At 38.7% G+C, this 24,904-nt stretch overlaps 3 protein-coding genes across 10 annotated transcripts; 1 reads left to right on the forward strand and 2 right to left on the reverse strand.

The window, feature by feature from the left end:
* Positions 1 to 6,802: 6,802 nt before the first annotated feature.
* On the reverse strand, positions 6,803 to 7,487 carry LOC113569983 (hemoglobin subunit beta-2-like). The gene is made up of 3 exons (XM_026998173.3): positions 7,389 to 7,487; positions 7,091 to 7,313; positions 6,803 to 7,003 (listed from the first exon to the last, which is right to left on the reverse strand). The coding sequence occupies exons 1-3, from the start codon at positions 7,478 to 7,480 to the stop codon at positions 6,872 to 6,874; spliced, it is 447 nt and encodes a 148-aa protein (XP_026853974.2). The 5' UTR covers positions 7,481 to 7,487; the 3' UTR covers positions 6,803 to 6,871.
* A 672-nt stretch (positions 7,488 to 8,159) lies between these two features.
* Positions 8,160 to 9,032, forward strand: LOC118241905 (hemoglobin subunit alpha-like). The gene is made up of 3 exons (XM_035529418.2): positions 8,160 to 8,257; positions 8,509 to 8,716; positions 8,876 to 9,032. Exons 1-3 carry the CDS (start codon positions 8,163 to 8,165, stop codon positions 9,002 to 9,004), a joined length of 432 nt encoding a protein of 143 aa, XP_035385311.1. The 5' UTR covers positions 8,160 to 8,162; the 3' UTR covers positions 9,005 to 9,032.
* Positions 9,033 to 11,398: 2,366 nt separating this feature from the next.
* Positions 11,399 to 19,697, reverse strand: LOC145651648 (uncharacterized). Of its 8 annotated transcripts, XR_014117438.1 has the most exons (7): positions 19,589 to 19,691; positions 18,991 to 19,113; positions 17,308 to 17,368; positions 16,323 to 16,387; positions 16,078 to 16,186; positions 12,589 to 12,727; positions 11,399 to 12,213 (listed from the first exon to the last, which is right to left on the reverse strand). XR_014117438.1 is itself a non-coding variant. In XM_081698550.1 (6 exons), exons 2-6 carry the CDS (start codon positions 19,023 to 19,025, stop codon positions 12,689 to 12,691), a joined length of 309 nt encoding a protein of 102 aa, XP_081554676.1. In that variant the 5' UTR covers positions 19,026 to 19,113; positions 19,589 to 19,691; the 3' UTR covers positions 11,399 to 12,688. The 8 variants fall into 8 exon arrangements, 1 of the variants encoding a protein (XP_081554676.1); XM_081698550.1 differs by having other exon boundaries at positions 11,399 to 12,727; XR_014117445.1 differs by lacking the exon at positions 18,991 to 19,113 and having other exon boundaries at positions 11,399 to 12,727; positions 19,589 to 19,697.
* Between the last annotated feature and the right edge of the window lie 5,207 nt (positions 19,698 to 24,904).

Consider the following 24,904-nt stretch of genomic DNA (forward strand, 5'->3'; position numbering starts at 1 on the left):
TAAAATAAGTTTATTGGATGATGAAAACATGTCACAGTGATTTTTGCTTTCAAAAACATTTTAAAATCATTTTTTATGGAATGTCCATTATAGTGAACAGGACATTGTTGATGTGATTTTTTTTCATGTTCTGTCCTTATATACATCTTTTTTGTCTCTTCTCTTTTTTATCTCTTCTCTCCATTGGACGATTGATTCTGCAAATAAGCAATTTTTCTTCAAGAATCTACATGTTGCCAATGTTTACCACAGAGTTCCTGAGGTAACTGACACAGCAAGAATCCACAATCTAATAATGCAAACACTCTTTGAACTGTTTTCCAACCATTATTCTTAAAATTTCACTTCAGGTCTAATGTGTGCCCTGTTCTTTACTTTGCATCTCAGAACTTGCACTTTTGCCAGTCTTGAGGAAAACTAAAGAGCAAGAGGTAGACAAGAAGATTTGTTTGACAGGAAATCCACTGAAGGAACAGGAAGAAGCTCCTGGAGCATCACCTGGGAACAAGCAATAGAAAGCTTCCATCATTAGTACACAAAGATGCTTGCCCCCAGTGCTACTCATGTTGCTCCTGAAGCCTGAAGACTGAAACAACCTTGGGGTACGGCCATTTAGTGAAATAGTTCATGACTTCTACCCCAGCAGAACCTTGTACTGCCACTCAGCACTCACTCTCTATATAATGTGAGTGACCCCAAGAACAGCTAGGAAGGGCCAGGAATGGTTCTTACATAATGTAATGTCAATTCTTCAAACCCTCTTACTCTGTCAACTTTTAAACATGGAACACAAAAAACCCCAAAGAAACAATAAAGTTGAAGTTTAAGGTTGAGTCAATGTCATAGGACAGGGCATATAAAATTCACACTGGACAGGAATTGGCAACAACTAACACTGTGGGAAAGGTGGGCACTGAGAGAAAACAGCACACATTTCTTTTCAATACTGTCTTAATACATATCAAGCATTAAACCAAATATTTTTAAGTTAGTCTGCCAACTTAGATTATATGATGCATCTTCAACCCAAAAAATACTGTGTGACATTTATAACCTTTTTATTTTGCATATACATGTGGTGGAAAATGTATTTTAAATGTATTTCTCTCTTAAAAGAATCTGCACTGATGCATACAATTCCATAATGTGTCCTTTCTGTGGATTTAGGAATAAATATTTTAGCTAGGAAACTCCTGAACCTCACTTGACTGTGGTTCCACTGTCTGAATTTTATATGCCCTATTATATGGCCTGAATCAATATGAGCTGTCCAAAACCTGGTCCCCTCCTTCTCTTGTTTCCCTCATTGTCCTGGACCCCTCCTTCTTCTGGTCCTTTCCTTGTCCTGGTCCTCTTCTTGTTGTCTAGTTTACAGTTCAGAAAACACACAAAAAAAGGAAAGTTCATAAATATTATTTTTGATGAAGAAGATCACTAGAACTGGAAATGGGAGGAAAGAGATGTCAGTAACAAGGAAAATGTGTTCAGGTAAGAGGCACTGTGAAATTAAGTTTGAAAAATAATTGTTTTGTTTTTTTTTAATTCAGGAAGCTTAAAAACAATTCTACTTCCACTATTTGTTGGTGGTACATATAATGTAGGGATTTATCCTACCATGATGGTTCCTACTCCTCCTTATTTCCATCCTCCTCAGGTTTCTATTGTTTGTGATAAGCACTTAATCACATGGGGAATTCTTCCTGGTGTATTCCTGGATATTGGTCATTTAATCCTGGATAGTGGCTCTGATGGTCAGGGCTGCCCTATAGCAGCATTCTGAAGATGCAGCTACGAATTACTAGTAAAACATTGCTGTTTATGTACATGCTATCTATGAGAGGTGTGTCTGGCTAACAGCTAGCCTGCAGCATACACAGCACTTTTGTTTCAACTGCTGTTGAAGACTGCTGAGGTGTAGACAGAGCATGTTTGTGCCTGTAAGACCTGGGCTGGAGACTGGGTATGGTCACTGCATTCAGCCTTTTCTACTCTAAATAACAGTTGTCTCAAACTACATATTTCTAAGTTGTGCTGGGAAATATATTCGGTTTAGTAGTAAAAGCACATACCAAGGACAAAAACTGAATCTCAGGTTGAACACTTTGTAAATGGACTGATGAGCACCTGGCATGGGACCCTGCTCTCAAGTTGGTGAGATGACGACAGAGCTCTCTGTAGCCCTTGTACACTTGTACACAGTAAATAAATTCTATTAAACCTATTTCTTTTAGTAACAAGTAATTACCTGAGACTGTTAAGCCTGGTGCCACTGGAGTCATTCAGTCATTGGCATCATTCGGGAGAAGGAGGATTTGCGGCCTCAAATCCGACTGGGATGAGTTCAGCCACTGGTATCCTGGTGCATTTTCAAACACTGAAGCTGAACGTCCTGCACAGACTGCTGAAATGGTTGTGGATTTAGATGGCACAACACCTATTTTCACTCAATGTCAGTGGTTCCATTCTCTCTCCTGAGGTGTCATTCATGCTCCTGGGTATCATTTGATCCAGGGTCTTGAGGTTGAAGGAGAGCATTGCCTCCAGTGGCAAAACAACATACCAGAGGATTTTGTTTCTGAGGCATCTGAAAAAGTTCAACCAGCTGCAGGTTCTGGTGATACAGGTCTATAGCTGAATCAGTCCATTTACACACACTGTATAATATTTGAGAGAACTAAATATTTTATAACGTTTTAAAATGAATATATATATATATATATATATATATATATATATATATATATATATATATATATATATATATATATATAAGTGTGTGTGTGTGTGTGTGTGTGTGTGTGTGTGTGTGTGTGTGTGTGTGTGTGTGTGTGTGTGTATACATATAATGTGTGTGTTCTTGGTGTCAAGCATATCTTTAAATTATAAATATAAGGGGAAAACCTCCAAACTGCTTCCAACCTTTTAGGAAGAACCCCTTTGGATAAGAAGTACAGGCTGTACTCTAAAACCCTAAAAATGGATTTATTTTGTCCCCTGAAATTAATGACTCAGCTGGTTCACATGTCTTTTGTTGTCTGTCTTTTAAAGCATCTCAGTTGCAGGGGTGCTGATCTCGGATTAGTTCCCATCAGTAAATAAGAAAGTGATCTGATCCCCCATCAACACTTTCTTTAAGAAGCTTTGTGAATAGGGACCAAGTTAATCAATACAATACTCATTATCCCGCACAATCCAGGATTAAGATATGAAAACATACTGTTAAACAACAAACAATTGGCATGATTTATTTAAAACTCTCTTTACTTAAAGGCCATATAACCACACTGAAACCTTTTTATTTCAGATACATTAAGAGAACCAATTCACTGGAAGGTATGATTATGCTTGGAACAGTTGAAGGTAAATGAGGAAGATCAGAAGAATAATTTCAAAGAACAAAAGAGGGAACCCATTCCCTCTGGGCGGCCCAGCTAATACAGTCTGTGCTTTATTACATTATGTTTAGTCCAAGTAGCCACTTCAGTATAGATGCAGCAGTCTCTACTCAGTCTCATCCGGTAGCTATGTTTAGTCAAAGAAGCCACTTTTAGGTTCCAGCATACATTTGATGGCTGTAACACCATAAAATGTATATAGGCCTAATGTATAATGTATATACATGTCTGTTATAAAAAACTGAAATATTCTGTCAGTGTTGACTGAAGCGTATCCTAGGTTCATTCTTTTGATCTGTATAGAACTAAAATAAACGGGGATTACCTGCGCTTTCGATTAAAAGTCGTAGCGCATTTAGTTCTACACTTTACTGTTTTTTTACTGTTCACTGAAATGTGCGATCGTTGTCATTTTTTGGGCAATATAAAACTTAAGTAAACTGGGTTTGCATCCGCTTTCGAGTGAAAGATGCACCTCGCTATCTAAATATAAATATTATAAATTTATAACTAATAATAATACGCTTATTTAATAAGCCTAATTATAAATAATTATTCATTTTTAATTATTAGTAAATTATCGCTTCAAATTCAATATTTACTTTAACTTGCAGACATCATTCTTATTCGTTACAGACTTGTATTAAAAACAGAAATATAAGACACAGTAAAACATAATCTTGCTGTTTAGTACAGGCGGCATACACTAAACTAACATTGCCAATCCACAGTTGCCTTAGGGGGAACACCGGCCTAGATATGGAAGGGACTCTGTGAGATGATTTGCAGTTCAGCACTGGACAGTTCCGTTTCTATATGTTCTTTTGATATAACCTATCATTTAAGATAAATTTGGTATTTGAACAGTAAAATGTCGACCAAACTGTTAACCTTTAAGTAAAGCAAGGAAAGATTTTGTATAGCACTTTTCATACACAGTGGCAGTTCAAAGTGCTTTACTAATATATAGAAGAATAAAGAAGCTTGTTGCATCCCAAGATCAATGACCTTGGGAAGATCCTTGCAAAAACGTTTAAAAATACAATTTATTAAAAAAGTTAAAATTAACTAAAATTAAAGAAATAAAATGAAAAAGTATTTTTATTACCAAGGTCTCTGCTATGTTCCATCAAAATTACATTTACTTCATTCTTTTTTAGTAAAACATTTATTTGTGCTACAGTTTCACAGCAAAATGATGTATCAACGTTAACGTTATATTTTCCAGCAAATCGGAGACGTTAGCTAGTCAGCAGTGGTGGATGTTACAAAAAGTGTCCCATCAACAACAGATTCTTTTGATTTTTGCAATATTTTAGAGCCAGATTTGAGTCCAACAGTTCCCAGATCTCGATTCCTGTACCTGTACAGGTGCTATGTGTGCTACAGGCTTGAAATTCTAGTGAGAATTAAGACTCAAATGAAAACTTTCCTGTTTGCACAAGTCTTTGGCTAGCATATTTTGCTCATGCAATAATATTATCAAGTCATTCTGACCTGTACACATCTTTTTAGTATTATGCTGCCACATAGCAGTAAATAGTCACTTACTACAGCACTCGCTCAGTATTGTCTACCCTCTTCTCTCTGCTTTACCATTTTATTCTTTGTCTCTATCCTTTAGCAAGCTGTTCCTGCCTCCACAACTCAAACTGGGATTATGCACCCTGCCTCAGAATTTTACCCTGATACACCTCCAATCCTTAAACTGAGCAAGATCATAACTATATTACTTATCCTTCTAGCCAACATTCAATGAGATGTACTATGCCTACATATGCATTTGTTTGCCTAGCTACTAATATATGTCCTTCCTCTTCCTGCTTCGCTCTCTTTTCTCTTTATGCTTATGGAATCCCACAGAGACTGAGCCTCCCTGCCCTGTCCCTGGACCAGTCTCTACCACAATGAGGTCATCTGTCTTCCTGCCCACATGTCCCAAGACCAGACTCCACCACAAGGTCATTTGCTACTGCATGTCTGATGAAGGAAACCCTTGACTTTCCCATACTGGCCTTCTACCAGACCTGGTCCTGGACATTTACAGATTATTGCCATGTCACTCTTCAAAATCAGATAATATATCAGTATAATCCCCTGCTGTGATCATTATTCACAGATGCAAAGCTGGTATGTGACAACAGCTGTTGTAAAAAGCAGTATATAAGCAAAGCATAAACCCTCCTGACAACTTGAACCAGTATATTACACTCTTTTGTGTTGGAATTTGATTGCATGGCATATTTCTCTGAACATGGTATTCATCACTTTAAAATAATCACTATGCACAACATTGCATCATAAATTGTCTCTTGTTTCCCCAACACTGCTTTAGTCAGGATTTTGTGTTCACATGTAACACTCGGAGTGTGAACTGGTCCAGGCGGGTGAACTGTGGTAGTGTAGAAGGAAGATGCTGTTTGTTGCGGGTCGCCTGAAAAATATATTAAATAAATACAATGTATACAGTACAAACGAATCATTAAATTAAAATGTTTGTGCAAGCAAAGACGCAAAGTGACAATTGTTCATTTTCATAGTTTAATATGTTTAAACAAAGCGTGTTTTTCTAATTTAGACTTACTTGGAATTTTTTTTGGAAGTCACTTGCTCAGCGTGCATTTAATAACCAAATAGCAGCATACGTGTATGTAAATCCTTGGACGAGAGCGACCTATTTGCCAGATTGATCTTTTCGGCTAGGAAAGATGAAAACGACAAAACCTTGGCTCAACTTACCATCAAATGTATTTGGAGGTTCCTCCAGTTGTAGAGCACCGCCACCACCATAATACATGACTGAGGTTTTACCAGTAATGTTGGCGATTCGTTCATCTGCCACAGACAGGGTTGACGATGCGCATAGATTTGGGAAAGTTATAAATACCAATTGTAAATAAACGTGCACGCGCTCCCTATTGAACTCCTTTGGTATTCATTAACGTAGACAAGTTGCTGTTTACGCAACGTTCGTAGGAAGTATTCGGAAAGGTCAATTTGACTCGTAACTTATTCGCGGTTTGCTCCATTTACGAAGGTTTCATGAATGAGACGCAATGAATAGTGTGTGTGTGAGAGAGACACCTTTAATGCATTCTGATGTAAGATTACTTTAACCGAGGACGTTTAAAGAATGAAACACTTATACACGCAAACCTACAGTTGGCCTTAAGTTGGTTGCGGGAGAGAAGGCGCAAAAAAAAAAAAAAAGCCAAACTGAAATACCCAAGGTCTTACGCCAATTACATCGCTTCATAGTTTGCAATTTACTGCTTTCCATTAAACGAAAATGAAACGTACCCAACATACAGCAAAATAAGCGTGTAATTTACTTGTGTGGAGTAGACCTCATGTCTAGTTTAGTTAATTAGGTCGCCATATTGGCGAAATAAAACAGCAAACAGTAATACATTTAAATCGTTTATTCGTTTGCAAGCGTTCGGTCAACCGCTTGAACTGGATTTGCATGGAACTGCCTAACGAGACTGTTCACAGAAAGCAGACACAACAACAGCCAAGAACTTGCTCCAAGCGTCCTGCGCGTCAGCGGTGAAAACGGAGGGTCCCAGTTTCATGGCAACACATATGGTTAAGCTTTCGGTAAGAAGCTGCGGGGGTAAAAACGAAGACAGTCAAGCACCGACAGTCTTCGTTGATATCTGTAAATGCAACAAGCCAAAACTACCGACGCCTACCTTGAAATTGTCGGGATCCACGTGGAATTTGTCAGAGTGCATCTCGCTCAGCGCAGCGTAGGTGCTCTTGATGTCGTCCAGGTTCTTCACGCCTTTCTCCAGAGCACCCATAACAACTTTACCGTGCGTTGCCACTTTGGGGTTCCCCATAATGGCAGCGGGGCTGGATAGGTCACCAAGGGAAGCGAAGTATCTCTGTGTCCACGGGTATACAATCAGAAGCCTGAAAAGAGAGAATCGATTATTCTAAAAGAAGAATTGGGATCCACGAAAATGTTAAAAGCGTTTGAACAGTTACCTGGCCAAAGCCTGAGGTCCGATTTCATCTACACTGAGCTGTTCCCACAGCCCAACAATAGCACTGCGCTCGGCTTCTGTCCATGCAAACATAACCTCGTTTTGGGATCTCTTTCAGTTACCTTCTTGAAGATGTTCAGAAAGAATCTCTTGCAGAACATTAAAAGCGGGTACAATTTATTTACTTGTAATGTCTCCGCCCTTTGCAGAGAGCACGGCTTGATTAATTAATTTCTCGCTGGACGTCAAGCTTACGTGACTCGACGTCTCAGATGGGATTCTGGCCAACACGTTTGCCTTTTTTCTTATTAATCTTAGCAATGTTTTTTGAACATGATTCAAATTTCAACCTTTCTAAATCATATTGAATAGCGCAGCTATGCAGTGTATGCTGTATGCTACGTTTTCCACAGAAATAACACAGATCTAAATGTGGAAATCGACTCTTTATTGACATTCACTGTTTCCTTTACTGTTTGAAATGTACATAATTCTATAATATGATTCTATAATACAAATACAATGGGTGATGACTTTTCTTAGGTACACACACACATAGCAGTATTTAAACTAAAAACATTATAATTGATACGTACTCTGTCAATTAGGCTGGGCGGAGACCAGTTGTAACGTGCGTCAAAGGTGTGGTTTGGATTGAGTGCTTGGGTGGGTGAGCGTCTACTCTTATATAAAAGGTGTCAGAGTATTCGCCTGACCACTACGCTTTTCAGCACACGCTCGGAATCTGACTTGACTAAACGAAGACGTTGTAACGATGAGCCTCACTGCTAGAGACAAGTCTGTGATTAAGTGCCTCTGGGACAAAATTTCCCCCAAGGCCGATGAAATCGGGGCTGAAGCTTTTGGCAGGTAACTGTACTCTGCGCATTCACATGTAAAGCTAAAAATACAAAGGCTAAGCTTAAAACGCAGTAGTCGACTACTAGTCAGGGTGGTATGTTCGGTTTATTTGAGATTATTTCGAAAATTAAACGCTTTTTATTTTTGCCAATTCGTGTGCGCTGGTTATATAATTGATTTGAATGTATTTTCTAGAAGCATATCTGTAGGTCGTCGTTTATATGAAGTAACTTATACCTAATCTGTGCTGCTTCCATCAGAATGCTCACCGTATACCCCCAGACAAAGACTTACTTCGCCAGTTGGTCCGACCTGAGCCCTGGATCCGCTGCTGTGAAGAAGCACGGAAAAACTATCATGGGCGGAATCGCTGAGGCGCTTGCCCACATTGATGACCTTACTGGTGGTTTGGCCTCGCTCAGTGAACTGCACGCTTTGAAGCTGCGGGTGGACCCTGCTAACTTCAAGGTACTCTAAAACGCGTTACTCTGAGGTTTTTCACGTATTGTAATGACCAAATGGAGATTGATCAAACCCTAAATGTTTTTAAAGCTTTGCAGTGTAGATTACAAAATGTCACCGTTGTAGTTTAAAACGAATACTGTGCATTTTCTGTTTTCATTTCAGATTCTTGCGACCAACATCATGCTAGTCTTGGCCTTGTACTTCCCTGTGGATTTCACTCCTGAGGTTCATGTGTCCGTAGATAAATTCTTCCAGAACGTGGCGTGGGCTCTGTCCGAGAAGTACCGCTAAACCGCCCACTGGAGAGGCGTATCCAATTATGTCGTTCTACGCTGACATAACCATGTCTGAATAAAGTCAGTAGGGCACAAACTGATTTTGGTTTCTTCGCGCAAACGAATGATGGGGAAGCCGTACATAAAGGGGTTTGATTCAGTTCAAACTTGTTGGTTATATTTCAATATATTTGCGTTAAGCGCTCCCGGTAATATATTTTTATTAATGGCTTATTTGTTCATATTGGTTGTCGGGGAAGTGATGGCATATTAAATTCTCTTTGTAGTAATTGTAATAGCCGTGCTGTACGCATTTGTTCAGCAGGACGAGGAGCAACGTTTCCTGAGACATGGTGGTTATACAGAAGAAAGATTAACTGTCAGATGGAGCCTCCATAAAATTAAACAGAAGTGCGTTTGTAAAGACCTTTAAATGCACCTTTTTGCCAGAATAAGCAAACGAGAGAGAGCAAGACAGCAAAAATAAACAAAAAGATCAAAGCCAGTTAAGTACCAAGGAACGGTTTATCAACGCTGGCAAAATGCTGAGTGATGCTTCGCAATGATTGGCGGACACGGGTAGTTTTAAATACACAGAAACCTTAAGGAAAGCTACACAGGTGACGCTATTAAATTGGGGATTGGGAGCGGACACGGGGATCATGGGCGGTGCTGTCCATATGAGACAGGCTAGAAGCCACAGACGTACCATTAATCAATGCATTTTGCTGCAGATACATAGGCCTATATATAATGATTTCGATATGTAACTTCTTGGGTTTCAAATAATTTTAATAAGCAGCCAAGCGAGGTGTACAGAGCTGCAAATGATTCCGAAATGACCAAGAATGCTGTATAAAAAACGAATATGCTGAATGTTTTGTTTGAAAGCCTAGTCTTTGACGAGAACCATATATATATATAGCTGCAGAATGTGATGATTTAATAACCGATTCCATAATATACTTCAAATAAACAGCATTTAAATCTAAACAGTACATATTGTGAATAAAGCACAATAAAATGAGTATATTGCTTATTGTGATGTGTAAAGATAATTTACCACTACTTCACTATTCCACAACCAGGTTAAAGAGATTTTATCCTGTACTGGACAATTATAAAATTACATTTTGAAGGGGAATTTATTTACTAATTTTCTCTCTTCACTTCTCAGGTCAAAAGGTGAATAATGTGCTATTTTTTATCTATCTCTCCACATTATTAGACAGTACCAGCAAACATCTAGGGGTTACAATTAGCTCAAACTCTTGGAAGGAGTTCAAATGTGAATTTGTAAAGTGATGGAATTTACCTCACTATATATCTCATATTGCAAAACTTCAAACAATAATGGTGTCACTATGTAGATGTCTAAATTAGCACTTTTGTTGTCCAGATTCTTCACACCTTTTTCCAGAGCATCCATGATGACTTTACCATGCACCGCCACCATGGGCTTCCCCATAATGGTAGCAGGGCTGGATAGGACACACTGGACAACTACCAGTCAGGGAGATTTTTTTTTTTAGATTCAGAAAATACGCTTTTTATTTTGCCACCTTTTTATTTTGCCACCTTGGAGGTTCAGTCCTTCTATAGCATTCAAGAAAGAATCTTCTTCAGTGCTTTTCTGGGTGGTCATCAAAGCTAATGAGGACAGCACTCATGTTGGACAAAGAATTTGGTAATGTCACTCATTGCAGTATCTTCATGTGAGGGGAAATGTGCTTGAGAAGCTCGGTAACATCATGCAGAAGGATAATTATCGATTATTGAGAGCCACTGATCCCTTTCTTTTTTCACTGTTAAGTTTTGTTGTACAATTGAGATCTGACCTTCCACAATAAAAGTAGAGACCAGATATACATGATTCGGAACCTATCTGGACTTGAAAGACTTTGCCTTGCAGTTTGACAGGATTTTCATGAAGAAGGGGTGAAGATGGTGGGGGCTGATGTGCTTGTGTTTGGAAATGCAGTTCTACATAATTGCATGTTTTATGCTGGTCTGTTCCTTTGAGTCTACTGCATATATATATATATGAAATATATATATATATATATTTCATTTTAATTTAAATTTTTTAATTCAGACATGTGCCCTGCAGCCTGTTTGAATACTCTCGCTTCACCCAGTGCAGAATGTTTTCTTGTTCTAAAGTCATCAAGGTACCCTCTATACAACAATTTAAGCCTAACAGCTATTTCTCCATCAATAACTGTGTGCCTGCGTTGCTCTGCTCAAATGAAAATCCAAAGGCAGGGCTAAACCGCTGTTGAATGAATAGACAGAGATATGAAAATGAGAATATTCTCAACAGTAGAACATATTCAGTGATTTCAAAACAGGATATTTTTGCAAATAAGGTGCCAAGTGCGGACTGCATAGACTGGGGAAACTAACAATATTTACATATTACTTCAAAATTCTTTATTTCAATACAGCAAGGAGAATTAATTTTTTTCCATTTTCATTCTGTGGTGTTGCCCCACACACATACTTTTACACCCATTCATCTACACCCCTATGAAAAATGTCAGTTGGACAAATACCAGGTTTTTTTGTAGTTGGTGGATTATATTTTAAAAAGTCCTGCCCATGCTAGTTCAAACATTGTTAGTGATTTTATTCAGAAGCACTGCATATCATCAATTTACAATTGCATTAAGCAGACTTACAAAAGTGCTATGTCATCTAATCAGGGAATGTATCAGCTAAACAAATAGGTTAGGGTCCAAATACAATTGAACTAAGATGCTACCAGACACAGGAGTCAGTGCTGATACCTATGAAGATAGAATTATAAAATAAGCATAAGTGAAATACCAAATAAATATACAAATAATAGTGATACTTGGCAAGTAGAAACACAGTAGTGCAATTCAAGACATTTCAATACAACACATTTCAACAAGTGCAGGATTAGTGGTCAAAGAATACTGCACAAATAGACGAGTATTTAGTCTGCAACTGAAGACAGCAAGGGAAACTACTGTTCAGACAGCCAGTGGTTGCACCATCTGGGAGCCAAGACAGAGTAAAGTCTTGGTGCTTGTTTTGCATGAGATTTCATACGTTATTTCAAGCTGAGCCATACTTGAAATTTGATATAAAGATATAAATCAGACTTTGACCCGTGTTGTCTTGTAGGCAGGGACTGGTCCATTCTTGGCTTTGTAGGTGAGCATCAGGGATTTAAATCTGTTGTGAGCAGCTCCTTCACTAGAAAACAATGAAGGGACCATTCATCCATAACTATCTGGTCTACATCACCACTTTCCCCATGTCATCGTCTCATTTGGATTTCCCGATCTCTACACTACACCATATAACTACACCATGTCCATTACGTTCTTTATTTTATACTCTTAATTTACATCTACACAAAAATAAATGCATTTTCTTTCTTGTGAGTGCCAAGAGTAGTATAAGAAGCACAGAGACGCCTTGTGTGCATGTAACTGACATGCCCTCAGGCTGAGACAAATAATACATTAGGTTTGTTTTGCTTTACCCATTGGTGTCCGGCTCATCATTATTAAAGGAATGGAGATTTCTACAACAGCCATTGTACTGGATGTTTCAGAGATTACATACTAAATCTGTTTTAAACATGGTCTCCTGCATGTGGGACATCTGCTTTGTGGAGCATAAACTTGTTCATTTGACCCTTGTTGTCTTGTAGGCAGGGACTGGTCTATTCTTGGCTTTGTAGGTGAGCATCAGGGTTTAGAATCTGGAAAACAATGAAGGGAACATTCATCCATAATTATCTGGTCCACATCACCACTCTCCCTATGTCATCTAGTCTCATGAGGATTTCCCGATCTCACAAGAACTACACCACATAACTACATCATGTAACGAATTTGTTGGCCCAAGTGCCGATAGGCGTGGAGCAGGACACACAGACTCCCTCGATAAGGTGAAACATTTATTAACAAAAGACACAAACAACACTGGTGGCACTCATACACAATATTAACAAAAGACATGACTTCCATAATTAACACAACACACTAACACTTAACAATGACTACAAACGTGCGTAACATATAACAGCAGACTAACAATGAGCAACACCATACACACACTAGCAGAGATTTAAATAGACATGACATTAAACCCCATGCAGATGCGCGTAAACACAAAAGGTGTGGCCACAAACAAGGTGAACCCCCCTGCATGCAGCAGGCTGTAGCACATGACCTGGGAGGGGGGGGGGGGGGGGGGGGGCGTCCCATGACACATCATGTCCATTACATTCTTTATTTTATTTTATTAATTTACATCTACACAGAAAGAATGCACTTTCTTTTAAAACAATCTTCTTCTAAAATATCCCTTTAGGGAGGACTTATATAAGTTCTTCCTTATCTTACTTATGTCAAATTCCTTCTGTTTTATTATATCAAGTTTGTATTATAATCCAAGCACCCAGGACATATGTTAAAGCCAAGTGTGAGCATAGAGATAGAGAGAGAGAATGTAAGTGAATTAACGAGTTTTTAAATGCTCTTCGATAGTCCTGCTGAGTTAACCATTATAATATCATTAATTATATTAACATTACATATTAGTGTTTGCATTCACCACCATTACATCCAAACCATACATATCCTCCCATGGATTTTCCTCTGATATCAAGACAAATTATACACACACACACACACACACATTGGTTTGAAACAGTGTTTGCCCCCTTCCTGATATCTTATTTATTTGCATGTTTGTCACACTTAAATGTTTCAGGTCATCAAATTAATTCAAATATTAGATAACACAAGTAAACACAAAATGCAGTTTTTAAATGAAGGTTTTTATTTTTAAGGGGAAAAAATCCAAACCTACATGCCCCCCACATGTAGGTTTGACATCTTTGGAAAGCTGAGTTCAATTTTTTTAGCCACACCCAGGCCTGATTATTGCCACACCTGTTCTCAATCAAGAAATCACTTAAACAGGACCTGCCTGACAAAGTGAAGTAGACCAAAAGATCCTCAAAAGCTAGACAGCACGCTGCAAGCCAAAGAAATGAGATACAAAGTAATTGAGATCTATCAATCTGGAAAAGGTTATAAAGCCATTTCTAAAGCTTTGGGACTCCAGTGGAACCACAGTGAGAGCCATTATCCACAAATGGCAAAAACGTGGAACAGTGGTGAACCTTCCCAGGAGTGGCCAGCCGACCAAATTTACCCCAAGAATGCAGCGACAAATAATCCAAGAGGACACAAAAGACCCCACAACAACATCCAAAGAACTGCAGGCCTTACTTGCCTCAGTTAAGGTCAGTGTTCATAACTCCACCATAAGAAAAAGACTGGGCAAAAATGACCTTCATGGCAGAGTTCCAAGATGAAAACCACTGCTGAGCAAAAAAACCATAAAAGCTCAGTTTTTCCAGAAAACATCTTGATAATCCTCAAGACTTTGGGACTGACAAGACAAAACTCGAACTTTTTGGAAGGTGTATGTCCGATTAGATCTGGCGTAAAAGTAACACAGCATTTCAGAAAAGGAACATCATACCAACAGTAAAATATGGTGGTGGTAGTGTGATGGTCTGGGGCTATTTTGCTGCTTCAGGACTTGGAAGACTTGCTGTGGTAAATGGAACCATGAATTCTGCTGTCTACCAAAAAATCCTGAAGGAGAATGTCCAGCCATCTGTTCGTGACCTCAAGCTGAAGTGCTCTTAGGTTCTGCAGCAGAACAATGATCCAAAACACACCAGCAGGTCTACCTCTAAATGGCTTAAGAAAAACAAAAGAAGACTTTGGAGTTGCCTAGTCAAAGTCCTGACCCGAATCTGATTGAGATGCTGTGGAATGACCTTAAAAAGGCAGTTCATGCTCAAAAAAACCCTCTAACGTGGCCGAATTACAATTCTGCAAAGATGAGTGGGCTATAATTACTCCACAGTGCTATAAAAGACTCATTGCCAGTTATGGCAAACACTTGATTGCAGTTGTTGCTTGCTAAGGGTGGTCCAACCAGTTATTAGGTGTAGGGGGCAATCACTTTTTCACACGGGGCCATGTAGGTTTGGATTTTTTTCCCCTAATAATAAAAACCTATTAGCAAAACGATAGGAAATCTGACCAATAAAATTTGTGATTTTCATGACAGGGCTGGTCCTATAGCAACATTTATTTTCTCTCCATTCTGAAGAATGGGCTATGGAATTACTAGTAACACATTACTGTCTATGTGCATGCTATCTATGAGAGGTGTGTCTGGCTAACAGCTAGCCTGCAGCATACACAGCACTTTTGTTTCAACTGCAGTTGAAGACTGCTGAGCTGTAGACAGAGCACGTTTGTGCCTGCACGACCTGAGTTTGAGACCGAGTGTGGTCACTACATTCAGTCTACTTTAACAATTGCCTCAAACTAGCTTCTTGTTGGGAAACATTCGATTTAATGGTAAAAGCACATATTGTAAGTCCAACAGTAGGACTTACAAGGACAAAAACTAAACTGTATAATTTTTAGTGTCAAATGAATTTCAAGTTGAACACCTTGTGTATGCTTTTTTGCCCTAGGACAATTCTGTCATACCCAGTTATTGGTTCTTAGGTTTGTTAGAATGTTTTATTTCAATTACTAGACATAAAACTTTACATGTGCATTACTATGCAATGATACAGATCACAAGTTGTTACCGAACCTCTTTGAAAAGGTTGCAGATGACAACAAGATATACAGAGTTAGAAGAAACCTAGATTCATTTTCTCCAGAGATAATGTACCATTACCAAGAGTCTAATCATGCAGTTATGATGCCTTCCAAATTTGGTGGATGCTGATCAAAAAGGGGCACTGAAACAAAACTGTTTAACAGCAACCATTTGTCTGATCAAAATGAAAATTTCCATAGAATTTAAGGTTAGATTTAAGATGTCATAATTAACTGTTTTATTAATTTTGATAGTCATTCATTTAAGTAGGATAAATTGTAATAAGGAAGGATGCATACTGTTAGAGAATTTGTGATGAAGTCGAAGATCTGCCCCATCACCATGTCACCTGCCAGAGTAGAGATAACTGTTACAACATGCAGTGAAGAAAAGAGGTAGACTTACCTGAGATCCTAGTTCCAAAACAGTGGAAGCTGGAGCAGCTCCAAACCTTGTACAGGTCAGAAGGGCAAATGACCATACAAGGGAAGGGGGAGCTGCCAAAGAGGAACACCTATGGAGAGAAAAAGACTGAAACAACAAATGTTCAGCTTTACTGGTAAATGTATTGATGTAATGGCCATTGAACTGTGCACAGGACAGAAATTGAAATATTATAATATTTCAATATCTTCAATATTTTTACTGACCATAAGCCTTTGTTAAATCTCCAGAGGGCAGCAGTGGACACTGATCCTGCAGCTAGACGGGCCCGCTGAATATTAGAATTGAGTGTATATGACTACAAAGTCCTTCATAAAGAAGGCAAGCAACATGCTAATGAAGACATCAAGTCCAAACAGAAACGAATACTATTTAGCTTGTCTTAACCACTGAAAGTGCCAGGGTAACAATGCCAACTACTGGCAACATGCAGAATGACATGCAGCCTACAGATGTCTGCCCAATTTTGTCTATTGAGCCTAAGGATATGTGCAAACACCAGGAGACTGATGATGCCCTTCACACAGTTAGGGCTTGGATGGAGAAAGTTCGATGCCAGCCAAGTTTAGTGGACATCTGGGGGCAGACCATACCCTGAAAAGGGCCAGGAAAATCTGCTATTGGCCATATATGTCTTGTGATAAGTTTTGCTCTGAATGTCTACCATGTCAAATGTGTGGTTCTCCAACTCCACATGAATGTGCCCCATTGCAATCTATTCATGCTTCTTTCCAAATAATAGCAGCTGATATCACCGAGCTGCCTGTTACATCAAGGGGACATCAGTATATATTAGTCATCATAGACTATTTCACACACAATCTTAACCTCTTTCCGTTGAAAGATCAGCGTGCCACTACAGTTGCTCAGTGCATTTTTGAGGAATACAATTGGCACCATGGCATGCCTGGATCAATTTACACCGACCAGGACTGGCATTTTGAGTCTGATTTGATGAAACAGCTGTGCCACCTCAGGAATTGAGAAAACTTGCACTTTGTCATACCGTGCCCAGTCTGATGGTATGGGTGAGTGACTGAATAGAAAACTGAAGCACCAACTACCAAAGTACATGTTGTAGGGTGGCAGTGAATGGGACAGGTATTTGTCGCAGGTTGATAAAACTTGCTTATAACATCACTGTCCATTCCAGCACTGGGTTTTCTCCCTTCATTTTGGAGAGAGCCACACCTGCCGGTGGATATTTTGTTGAGTTGTGGTCCAAAACTGACATCTTCTGCCCCTGGAACACCTGCAGCATATGCAAATGACATTGCTGCACATTATCAAGGGCACGTGGAACAGCTGCACAGAACTTTGCAGTGGCCAAAGAGCATCAAAAACACCAATATGGCAAAAAGATTGTTTCAAAGTATTTGTATTGTTTTCCCCTTATTCAATTGGCTGGTAGGTAATAATTGTCTCATGACTTTTTCAGGGCTTATTCCTTGACACTGGAGCATTGAAAACCACAGTTCTTTGTCTCTAGTTTTGCTTAATGTGAAGGGTTTGAAATAAGTGAAATGAAAAAACATTTTTGTTCTCTAAATATCAAAGGACTGCTTTCTGTTTGTATTTTCTTCAAGAAACTCACTCAGTTACATCTGATGTGAATTTATGGAAGTAACAATGAGGTAGAATGTCATTTTCACATGGTACAGAACATTGTGCAGGTGTTCTAACAATGACAAATAGGTTGACTGGTGATATATTGCATACTGAATGCGAACCTGCTGGACATTTTCTATAACACCTGTTAAGAATAGCTTAGTCTGTACTATTTGTAGTTAGCATATACGGATACAACTTGATTCTGGGGATAGTATTCTCCACTAGTGATAGCAATTTCCTGACTGTATTGTTTTGATAGGAGGGCATTTTAATTTAGTGCGGGACAACAATATAGACTATTGGCCACCTAGTTTACAATTACAATTGTTGATGAGTAGGTTTAAATTAACAGATGTGTGAAGAAAGGAATTCCCTGGTTGGCTCTCATAAACCTAGAGCAATAAGTCTGGAACAAGTCTCTAACAGTTTATCACTGGATAATATTTTTCTCGATATCCTCCATGCTCCACTTTCAGATCAGCTTCTATCATGATGTCTTTCTTTGTCAAATGCTACGCGATCTATCAGGACATAATTGAAACTTAATCATTCTCTAGGCCTATTGAAGTCTGATGCGGTTAAAGTGGTCACACAAATGTTGGTCACTTTTTACTGGAATAAGGCACTTACAGAACAAAAGTACTATATGGGAATTATTCAAGAAGCTGGTAAATTAGGCTACTTGTGGATAAAGGAAACTAGACGGCTAAGCTACGTAAGTTAGGAGGCGGGTGTTGTCTTTAGGATCGCCTCTCTGTCCTCAAGGCCACATTATAGGCTAACTGATGAGGAAAGGGTTGAGATGGATACTTTACAAAAGTGTGCTTGACGAGCTATAACAAGCTAATGCAAAGACAGCTTTTATTAGAACTAGGAAAATATGGCTGGAGGAAGGTGAACACAGCTTATTTCTTTAGCTTGGAAAAACATTGTCTTAGGACTAGCTCAAATGCCTTAACATTAACGGAGTTATCACACAGAACTTAGCAGACATAGCCAAACAATGCTTGTTTTTATTGCTATTTTTATGCTTATAATTACTTCAATTATGCGGCGAGCACATTTCTTAACTCCATTTGTTTGATAGCGGTAAGGTAACTGTATAGTAAGGCAGGTTCTAAGGGGTGTTTGTCCTCCTTTGAGTTTCGGTCAGAACACTGGACTGTTAGTGGTGATATTCAACACTTTAAAAATATTCAACCACGCAACACTTTAGGCGCATACGCACACCAGCACGTTCACCAGGCGGATTAATATACTGACTCAGGTTTGTCCATTACAGACAGCAGGCTATGCATTTGAGGTATGGAGAATGAAGTATGAAGTATGGAGTGATAAGCAAATGGAGGATATGAAAAGCAAAGTATGGAGCATGAGAAGTATGGTCTGGAATAGGAAACAGAACATATATTCCAATGATCATTCCATTCATTATCAATTCTAGGCACTCGTATACAGTAATACATTCACAGTGAATTTACTATACAATATGCATATAACGTGGTTTCTTAGGGTGTCTAACAGTGCCCTCATGGAAGGGGGATACAGTAGTTCTCTATTCTTACATGCGAAGTTCTAGAACTAGCTCGACGTAGAGCTAACACTTCTATGCCAAGTAATACGCCATATATATCACGCACATTACAACTAGCAATTCAGTCCACACCAGTATTGCCGTACAACATTACAAGTCAGAAATAACGTAATTAATGAGGAATAACAATAAGAGTACTGAATCAGCAACTCAGTAGGCTAATCCCGTAACGTGCTTACAACAGAGTTCTCAGTAATAAGCCAACCAAACACTGACAATGGCGAAACATACTTTTAACTATAATAAACAGTAAGTAAATCATCTTACATCAGGGCATGAACGCATACTTCTCACAAACAAGGTGGATATCAAGGAACAGTCACTGGTTACACACACTCCGACATCTCTTCTGGACCTATTGTCGCAGATCTCTGACGCAGCGTGTGCCGTCGCTCCTTAAGAAGCGTATGTTTAAGAGTTTAATGTGACAACTATTGACGAAAGCCAACAGGAATACTGTGATGATGACATAATGTTAACGGAAAATATAAATGCTATCTGCCATGTTACAAACAATAAATCCCCCGTAGCAGATGGCTTTACAGATGAGTTTTATAAAACGTTTTCCAAGCAGTCGTCACCATTTCTTCGAGAGGGTATAAATAACCGCACTCTTTCTCCAACATTGATGCAATTCCTGAAAACGCTTATACCTAAGCCTAAAAAGGATCTGTTGCTGCTAGATAACTAGAGGCAGATTTGCCTAGTGAATAACAATTTTAAAAAAGATTTGCCCTCGTTTTTGCCATCATTTTGCTTACATCAGTTAATGACCATCTCATAGAAGAAGCTCAGTCTGGATTTATGGGTAATTGACATAAATCCAACAATATTAGACTAATGTTAGATATTCTAGACTACATTTAATGCTCCGAAGGCAGTGTATTTTTTTCCCCTGGGATTGTATAAGGCTTTTGAATCCATAGAGCACAATTTCATCTTTCACTTCTTAAGAAAATTTGGTTTTGGAGACTATTTGCGAGGTTATTAAAAACCATTCCTTTTTAGCAAGCAGCTGCTAAGTTATTATGTTAAAATGGGCGATCTGAAGGGGTTATTGATTACGGGCCAATAGATTATGAGCTAAATAGCTGACGACACCTAGCTTTTTTGAGAGCTTACACTCAGGTCTCTGTACGGCTCTGCGAACAACTGAAACGTTTTCTAAAGCTTCCGGTCTTTATCTTTACATTAATGTGAGTTGTTACCAGCTAAAAACTGATAGATACCTGTTAAGGAGCAGGTGACTTATCTAGGAATTGTGATCTGCAAGAATCCGGATGAGAGGTGCAGACCGAATTTTGATCCGGCTCTTGATAAAATGAGGAAAAGACCTGTGGCTGTTTAAGGATCTGTCGATTACGGGTAGAGTGCTTCTAACTAAGGCGGAAGGTAGTTCTAGACACATACACGGCTATATCATTAGATGACCCTATGCAGATGATGAAGGAAATATCGTTTAAAATGATACATAAATATAATCCTGCTAAGCATTTCTTGACTAAACTTGAAGACCCGTTCTACTCCCATTGTCATACTAACCCTAAAACAGTACTACATATATCTGGCAATGTATGTGAAGAAACACTTAGCCAGATTTATTGGCGACCATAGAGACTCTAGCTTCGCTTTGTGTATAGACATTTCATATCCACTTATGTAAATTCAATAAGCTCTAGCCTTTCTTAATCGTTTTTAAACAGTAGGTAAAAATATATATTGGGACCATTATCTATTCTACGAACCAAAAGGCTGTTCATATTGTAGTTCCTAAATCTCCAATCTGCTAGTGTTAAAGTTAAAAATTCAAATAGAAAATAAAGACTCAGACTTCAGAATTAGTAGAAAAGAAAGGCTGGCACCGTCCTTTATTGTGATGATGATGATGATGATGATGATGATGATGATGATGATGATGATGATGATGATGATTATCCGTTCAGTTGGACCCGACTTTCGGCCACTTTATGAGACATCATTTTCCAAGCTTTCCTATCTTTAACAGCTTTTTAAATTTCTTTCATTTGCATATTCACGTCAGCCTTGAGTGTATCTAGCCAATGAGTTCTTTGGCATCCTCTTCTTCTGGACCCACTAACAGTGCCAAGCATTAATGATGTTTCCAGGGAATTGGCTTGCATGACATATCCGAAATAGGAGAGCCGCTGCTTGGTAATTTTGCCCTCTAATGATGTTCTTGGTTTGACACACTCTGCAACCATCCTATTTGTGACGATATCCATCCACAAGATGCACAGCATTCGCCTCCAACACCATCGCTCAAAAGCATCCATTTTCCTTCTAGCTGCCTTTTTCAGGGTCCAGCTTTCACATCCATACATGGAGATCGGAAATATGATTGTATTGACCATGTGGGTTTTTGTTGCAATAGTAATATCTTTACTCTTCCATATCTTTGCCATCCCGTGTATTGCACTGCGACCAAGTGCAATTCTTCGTTTGATTTCTGGCCACTGCAGTTTATCTTGGATCCTAGGAAGAGGAAGTCTTGAATTGATTCAATTTCTTCATTGTCAATTTTTATGTTGACTCTACCATTGCCTGTTGTCATCATTTCTTTTGTTTTCTTGATATTCAGTTACAGTCCCATGTATTCACTTTCTTCTTTGACAAGTCGGATCAAATATTTTAAGTCTTTTATGCTTTCTGCAAGCAAAGTTATTGATATTTCTCCCACCAATTTTCACTCCAGTTGGCGATTCATCCAATTTGCATCTCCTCATAATCTTTTCGGCATAGATTGAACAGGACTAGCAATAGAATGCAGCCTTGTTACACACCTTTCTTGATCCCAAACCAGTGTTCTAACAGTAGAAAAATTATTCTAACAGTAGCTTCTTGTCTTGTGTAGAGCAACTGAATTAATTTTACCAAGTGTCCTGGGATGACCATTTCCTTCAGACATTTCCACAGCTTGACGTGTTCAACACAAACAAAAGCTTTGCTGTAGTCAATAAAATGCATGTACACATCCTTTTGATTCTCCATAATCCAACACAGGTTTGCAATTTGATCTCTACTTCCGCATCCCTTACGAAATCCAGCTTTGACGTCTGGGAGCTCCCTTTCAATTAATGTAGACATGCATTTCTGAATAATCTTCAGTAGAATTTTACTTGCATGTGATATAAGTGCAATAGTCTGAAAGTTGCTGCATTCTTGTGTATTTCATCTTCATTCTGCAGTACTTTGCCATTCAAATCTTTGATGGTCACTGCTTTGCGAGGTGCACAGGGTGCCTGTACTTGTTTAATATGTGCAAAGAGCTCTCGAGTGTGACCTTGGTGGTTTGCCTCTTCCAATTTAGTGCGCCGAGTATTCCAGTAGTGCTCTTTATCACACCTCGTTTCCCTTTGAAATTCCGTGTTCAGCAATCTAAATTCAGTGCTCTTTCCTATGGATTTGGCTGCACGTCTTTTCTTGGCAATTTCAATCGCCACCTCTGAGAGTCATTGCAGTCTTTTTGCTGTTTTTTTTTTACATGGAATAGTTTGCTTTGCTGTGTCTGTTATAATTGATTTTATTCTTTCCCACAATTCATCTGGATCTTTTGCGTTTGTATCCAATATCTGAAATCTATTTTTTATTTCAACTGCATATTGAACTGGGATGTTATTTGTGTCAAAACGTCACATTTCAGGAGACCTGAATGAATGAACTGGAATGAACTTCTACTGGCTGTCCCTTGCAGAGTCCCTTGCAGTCTTGAAATGCAAACTGAAGACCACCTATTTGTGGAATATTTAAATGACCACTGATCCTGCACCTATGTCAAGTAATTGAAACTCTAGTATTTTTTGTAGGGTATTGTTTATTGCATTTATTGTTGTCTGAGATAGCGATCATATGTGTTCTGCACTTCTAGGCATCAGCAATGAACCCTGTATTTCAATAGTTTTCTAGTTCAATGGCTAGGATGCATTCCATGAGTAAATGACAAAGGACTTTTTTAAGTCGCTCTGGATAAGAGCGTCTGCCAAATGCCGTAAATGCAAATGCTTGATGGCAACTGTAATATTACTTACTTGTATTATTACAATTGTAATAATACAAATGTAAATGTTTGATCGCAAGTGTAATAATACTTGTATTATTATGATTATATGCAATTCAATTATTATGATTATATATAAATGTATTATTACAATTGTAATAATATAATTGCATTATTACAATACTTGTAATAATATTATATTTACCTATCAATTCCCTACACTATACTATTCTATGATGTAATATACTGTTACTTAAATAAATATTGCTAAAAAAAATAGAATACTCTGTTAGCTACCTGTTAAACAACTATATCAACTGTATATATAAACTATACACATAACTATACTAACACTGTACGGATTTGGTATTTCATAAAAACGACGTGTTCTGAACGTCAAATGTTTTGATTCTTCATAATATCTGCTTTCATATTTTCCATATTTCATATTTCCCACTAAAAACGTCTGATAATTTTACGACCCGCTTATTGTGAGTTATTGGACCGGATTCAGCAACCCCGCGGCAACACGCGTCCCGTTCTCGGGAGCGCACCCCTTTTCCCCTTCTCGGGAGTTCACTCGAAAGCGGATGAAGTCCCCGTTTACTTTAGTTCTATATCGATCAAAAGAATTAGACAAAATTGTAGATCACACATTTTAGTCAACAGTGATAGAAATCGTTGATTTACAGTGTAGAACTAAATTGCCGTACGACTTTCAGTCGACATGGGATGTAATGCTCGTTTATTTAGTTGTTTATACTGATCAAGAGAATGAGCTTAGAATACGTTTCAGTCAACACTGACTATTTTATTTCAGTATTTTATAGCCGTCATGTATATGCATTATACAGTACTATATACATATTATGGTGTTATATCCATGAAACTTACGCAAGAACCATGTAAGGTTTGGCACCAGGCCGAGGCCCACTCCGGCCACCAGAGGGAGGCATCGAGTCAACCAAACTACTAATCAGGCTTGATGCCCAACAGCTGGGCTAGACCTTATATAAGCCCAGTGACCCAGCCACTCAGTGCTGGGTTTTTGCTAAAGTTTTGAGCCACGTTCCTAGCCGGTAACTTCAGGTATTGTAGTATGTGATTCCTCATGATACACCTCATTACTTCCCTGTGAGAGTGTTTGTGTTATTATACTCCAGTTTTCCCCTCTCGATTCTATCTCTCTCCCAAGGCTTCCCTTGGCCATTAAAGTTCCTCCTTGTTTTCTGATTTTGTTTTGGAAGTTTTAGTTTGGTTTTCCCCAGTGCATCTGGGTTGCCATTCTTCCTGTGGTGTCCTTTGTTCTCCTTTTTTCCATGCTCATTGTGGTGGTTAGTTTTTCCTTTTGTTTCACATGTTCCAAGTTCTAACTGATGGGCCCACCATCGTTAGTGCATGGTTGCTCACCCAGTAGGTTGTCCGTGTCATCAACTAGCTGACCGGGGTTTGAGCCCACCTTACAAACCAAGAACTTATTTGTGTCTATCTGCATAAAATAATTTTGAGCTAGGATCAACAGAATGAAAATTGGATGGGGATACTTTTTATGATGTACCACCTGCCAG

This window comes from Electrophorus electricus, chromosome 2 (assembly GCF_041902795.1).
Source record: "Electrophorus electricus isolate QZ-2024a chromosome 2, ASM4190279v1, whole genome shotgun sequence".
Classification (NCBI taxonomy): Eukaryota; Metazoa; Chordata; class Actinopteri; order Gymnotiformes; family Gymnotidae; genus Electrophorus; species Electrophorus electricus.